Consider the following 5,651-nt stretch of genomic DNA (forward strand, 5'->3'; position numbering starts at 1 on the left):
ATTGCTCTAGGGTTCAGACAGCTGCTGAGCAAAACTCTCGGGGACCTCCATTCTGGGTTGCAAGGTTTTGGAGCTTATGCACCTCATCCTTTGTCAGAAAAGGCTGTAAATCCATTTGTGGACACAATGCCTAGAACCATGTTGATCATGAAAACTGAACAACAAAGTTTGCTGCAGCCCACAGTTGCCTGGATGCTTTGGGGGAACCTACAGCCTGGGTTGCTTGGCTAGGACCCACATTCAAATAAGAAGAGGGTTCATGAGGAGTTCCACCATGGCTCTCCCACACAGTGGGGTTGCAGCATGAAGAAACTGTGATTGTTAAAGCCTTTAAAATTGGTAGGACCACATATCACTGTCAAGGCTTCTGAAAGTTGTCATTTTCTTTAGGGACATTTACCTAGTAGTTGTTAGGACTCCTGGTGGGAGATAGTGCTTTTCATCCCATCAGGTGGGGACAGAATCTGAATTTGATGTATGTAGGAACTCATAGAGGTCTGTGGGCAGAGGTCACCATTTGTATTTTCTCTGTTCTGGGATAATATGATTCAAGCAGGGTCCTCTTGAAATGCCTAAAGGACTGAATAGGTGAGCCAAGCAGAGGAAATCTAATCTGTTGACTGGACTTTGCAATGAGTAAGCTAGCCTAAAGAATCAGAGACAATTAACACATTGCAGGCACTTCCATAGATCAGACACCTGAGCACTTCTGAAGCTTCCCAAGTAATCAGGGGGGGAGACATATCAAGAATAAAACAAGTTTTTCTAATGATGCTGAATGTCCAGAAGCAACCATGACCTTACACAAACATCTTGTGCATTCACAGTTAAAATTGGCTTCAGCAAGTCTGAAAATCAGGCTTCTTGTTGGGGTAACCCTAATACAGATTTAGCTCCTTGAGCTTAATATCTTTGCTATTAATATTTTTTCATACTAAGTAATTAATAGCTCTGCTAATAAAATGAATAGCACAAGGCTCTGGATTTTGAGGGAAGAAAAGAAGGAATTGGTTAATATCTTCAGTGATACTGAACTGTGTATCAGTACCAAGATCTTGCTCACACTTGCCTATCATGCAAATGTGTAAGGACAAGTTTCCTTGGAATTAAAAAGCTTGCATCTCTTAGAACTGTCATCTACTGTCCATGGTCATTTTATGAAGACAGTGGGTATATTTCCTCATAACGTGGAGGTAACAAGTTATCACAGGTGTAGTCTTCCAGCAGTTCATCTGGATCATCAGAACTGTCCTGTGACCTGAAAATAGGAGTAGGCACAAAAATAATTTAGCAAACACAAAGCATGCAAGTAACCTCAGTGTTGCATCCTGTCAGCCTTATCTGGACAAAGGACATTGTGACTTTCTGAGAAAATGTGACAAGATGAAGTTTTACTGCAATTTGAACACTTAGCGAGTTCATTTTTTGAAACACAAAAGTATCAGGAGGTAATCTTTGTTTTCCTGCTCTCTGTGCCTCTTACACAAATTGCTGAAGACAATGGATCAATCAGCAGTTTTTCAAACAGACTGTGATTTGTAGACTAAAAGTGACTTGTATTTTAGGAGGGATACAATTCTGAGCAATTCCTTTAATTGCAAAAATTACAATTTTCCCCTAGAAGAAAGAACTACAAGAAATTGTTTTGTGTCTGATTTCATACAGAGCAGTTTCATACTGTTCTGTAATACTAGTGGTGAGTTTGTCCCCCAAAACTGGGAAAAAAGTAGAGGATGGAAAGCTGCTACAGTGGGAGAGAAGCACGTTGTGGCCAGGCCTAATCAGGATGCATTGTTGTAAAAATGCTGTTTGTGCACTGACTCATGTTGTGATTGTGCCCAAGTGGAAGATTCTGGGTGTTCATATAATAAACTTCTAGTCAACAATCTGAAGGTGTTAAGATAGGCATTAAACTATATATATATATATAACATATACCGCTATCTTTAAAAATAACAAGAGATTTAGTAGAATGGAAACCAAAAGGGATACATAAATGAATTTAATGTGGACAAAAATGCTTTTCAGAAAAAGTGCTTTCCATAGTCTTTACTCAAGAATCAGTCCTAACAAAGAAAAAAAGTGTCTGAAGGATAACACCCTGAGTTAGATTTTTCTTCCTTCGAAAAGATACATAGCACTTAAAATACTCAGAAACCTGTGTCCATACACACTAAGGCATTTCAGAAATGTACCTCTGATTCCTGTTATTTTCTGCAGGGTAAGTAGCATAGTCCTCATCTCTGGTAAAACCCGGGTTATCCAGGAGGTAAGCAGGACAGAAGTGAGGAGAGCCAGGGGTGGGACTTGGTGAGGCACTGGGGGAAACAGACCCACAGCAGCTGAGCACAGGGTGAAGGTATCCAGGACTCACAGGAATGCCTTCCTGGGCTGGGTAGGGTGGAGGGATGTACTGTACCACTGTGGCCCCGTGAAAAGTTATAGGCTGGTTAATGCCGGTGAAGACAAAGGACTGTCCGCTTGCAGTCTGGTCCAGATCTGATGCATTTTCCTCTCTTTCTTTACAGGGCTTGCACGTAAGCATGTTAAATCTACACACGGCAATCAGAATGAAAGTCACCCCAACAGACAGCAGAATAGGCCCTAGTAACTGCGTCCACTCCAGGTGAGTAATGCCATCGTATTTTATCCATCCCATCACGGTGAAAGTGATCCCCACCAGTCCCAAAAACACACCTGAGAAGAGTAAAGTTGTGCCGGCTTTATCCCCATCTGACACCAGGACATCAGATCTGTTTGGCTGATAAGGAGAGACAGAAAAGACATTCAAAGAGAAATCTTCCACATTGTTGTTGTTCTGCTCCATTACTGACTACAACGTTATCTGCTGTCTCAAGAGAAAAGGAGCTTGTAGGAGACTCTGCAGAGCATTTAAAGTTGAAGGTTCAGTTTAGTTATACAAGAACTTCGTGTATGGTTAACAGAGTCCATCATGTGAAAGAATAAACTTTGCTTAGAAGAATAAAGGTCTGGGAAGTGAAGCCTGAAGGAACCACTAAAATCTTCTTGAATTACCACCATCACTTCCGAAATGGCTTCACCCTTGCATGGCTGTTTATCTCTTTGATTAACCTCTTCTTCAATTTGGCACCCACTGGTACTTCCTTGCTGTGCCCATACCAGATGGGAAAGGAAGCTGCAGCCGCCACAGCTTTTAATAGGCCCCTTGCCTGCTGCTGAGACACCCAACATATGGACAACATACGTTTAATTAACAGCAGCAGCATGGCAACTCTTGTTCTCGTTGGGCCACAACTCCAACCACCCAGCTTTACAGAAAAACGAATGGCCATTGCTGGAGTTGTTTTGCAGTGCTCTGAGCATGACGTTTATAGCCACATCTGGACCTCTCTTGCATCTTATTCTGCAGTCCAGAGCTTCTGTGGTTTAAAAAATATCACAGTATGAGTGGGTGGGTGGGACGGTAAGCAGCACAAGAGTTGTGAGTGCTGAACAGCTTGGGAGAGCTGCTGGTTGTGGGAAAATAGTTATTTCAAGTCAGCCAAAGCTTTCCATCTGTTTGAAGGTAGCATAATTGCTCTTTAATTTTCCCCTAATTGTGGACATTTTCTGTTGTGGGATCTTCAAACCTGCCTCAAAGTTCATGCCGAATAGAACACACATACCCTCAATGCCACAGCACTGCAGGGGTGAAAAAGCATCTCCTGTAGTGTTAAACCTGGCAAGGTGAGAGATTTTATGCTGTACACAGAAGTACCTAGAACAGGTTTTTTTACATCAAAATGCATTGTTCTGTTGAACACGAGTCCCATATATTAAACAGACAGATTACTCAAATGTGGAAATTTTCTGTTTTCTTACAGCTTCAGACTAAAGTAATTGCTGTTGGAGGGCTCTGGTTGAATGTCTTTGTGTAATTCCTTAAGGAGGAAACAATCTCCAGCTACTCAATCTGTTTTGACTAGCATGAGAAGTGCTGATATGACAGAGATTACTCCTTAGGTGGAAGAACAAGTAATGCTATTTCCTGCAGCAGCTATGAGGAAGCAAGCTTATAATGAGATTTTTAATATAGCTCTAAAACTAGAAAACTTACCTTTTCAAGCTCCTTCTTCAAAATCAGTAAAATGCCTTTAGTCTACTCTTCATTCATCCTACACAGTGTGACAGCAGCTCACTTCTGAAAGGGGCTGCTTGCTTCAGAGCTGCTGCTGAGTGCAATTGCAGATGTAGTTTTCTCATTTGTTTGCATAGGCCTTGAGGAATAGCAATGCTGGACTCCTTTGAAACACATCTGGTAAGATGCCAAAGTCAGTATTCTGTCTTTTCTATTACCTAGGGTGCCAACAAATCTTCTGACCAATACATTCAAGATCAGCCCTTCCCCTACCACCAAATCCAGGACTCTGCATCACTTGATAAAGCCCTAGGGCTTGCAATGCTGTGGTTTTATATGATGACAACTAAATGAGAAAGTGCTGAAACACTAGATAAGCTGTCCTTGTGTTGGTAATGGTAGCCAAAACCTAAGCTACCTTTAACCTTGTATTTGTTGAACTTAATAGAATAAACTTCCACTACTGCTCTCTGCAAGTCATGTTTGTCCATACCGTGAAATCATTCTTGTTGCTTTTTGCTGAGTCTTTCAGGCTTTGCAATATTCTTTTAAAAGCAGTATTTTATCCTAAAAACTGCCTAGCTAACAGATGTAGTGTCACCTTCCTGCCCTCATTTATTCAAGAGCTCTGCAAACTATTTGCAAAAGGATGGTTCTGGAGCACTTCCTTGGTCCTGTGCAACGGTCCTTAGGTGCTGGCTGGAGTCAGAGTTCTCTGGGTTGGGTGTTGCATCATTCCATGGCTGACGCTTTTTGCCTCTGGCCTAGGACATGACTTCATGGTTGCTAAGCAAATGTGCAGCAGAGCTGGACAATACAGGTGGTGTCTTCCAAGGATACTTGTCACTTGAACTTTGAAAATGGGACGAAAAACACTTTCTGTTTGCTGCAAAAGGATCTAAATTAAAATTACATCTTTTCCTGTAAACTGCCCCTCTTTGTAAGATATAATTTCCTCTGAGCCTCCCCACACCCACCCATTATTTCCCCAGATCATGGCAAGATGCATTCAAGCAGCTGTCAAAGTCTCAAAATCTTACTGGATCATATTGATTTTTACAGCCAGTGCTTTCTTTTGCCAAGTAAGTGAGTGGATGTTCTGGGAACTCACTTAAAGATGCTGATTTATCTAATATATGCCCCCTTAATTGTTTCTTGTCTCCTCTTTCACTAATTTTCACTTAAGTGCTCACACTGTCAGTCAGTTGTAATGAGTTTTTATTTTCTTACATGACTGTAATGTATTAGTCACGGAACATACAAAACCTGTCATATGAAAAAAGAGTACACATAAAGTATCACTTTCTAATGAAGCACTCAATTGTAGGGAGATCAAGGAGCCAAGGACTTGACTAAGACAGACTTTTCCCTATAGAAAGGTGACTGCATGAGGCATCTTTAGTGTAAAACATGAATTACATGTCTTGAGAACACTACCTGAAAAACCTCCATGTCTGGGCCTTGCACCCTGGAGTTCTGCACTACTGCACTGCCAGCCTCAAAGTGTAAATAAGCTGTGAGAAACAGGTTCAGCCAGCTGCTCACAACTGCA

At 41.5% G+C, this 5,651-nt stretch overlaps 1 protein-coding gene across 1 annotated transcript; it reads right to left on the reverse strand.

The window, feature by feature from the left end:
* Positions 1-986: 986 nt before the first annotated feature.
* TMEM174 (transmembrane protein 174) lies at positions 987-2,845 on the reverse strand. The gene is made up of 2 exons (XM_030467783.1): positions 2,196-2,845; positions 987-1,258 (listed from the first exon to the last, which is right to left on the reverse strand). The coding sequence occupies exons 1-2, from the start codon at positions 2,825-2,827 to the stop codon at positions 1,156-1,158; spliced, it is 735 nt and encodes a 244-aa protein (XP_030323643.1). The 5' UTR covers positions 2,828-2,845; the 3' UTR covers positions 987-1,155.
* Positions 2,846-5,651: the final 2,806 nt, after the last annotated feature.

This window comes from Calypte anna, chromosome Z, assembly GCF_003957555.1.
Source record: "Calypte anna isolate BGI_N300 chromosome Z, bCalAnn1_v1.p, whole genome shotgun sequence".
NCBI lineage: Eukaryota > Metazoa > Chordata > Aves > Apodiformes > Trochilidae > Calypte > Calypte anna.

What these genes read in the sequence shown, in the direction of transcription:
- TMEM174 (XM_030467783.1), bottom strand. Translation starts at nt 2,827, where the DNA reads ATGGAGCAGAACAACAACAATGTGGAAGATTTCTCTTTGAATGTCTTT. An exon ending in GAAAATAACAGGAATCAGAG is followed by an intron (nt 1,259 to 2,195) that starts GTACATTTCTGA and finishes TCCTATTTTCAG; the next exon opens with GTCACAGGACAGTTCTGATG.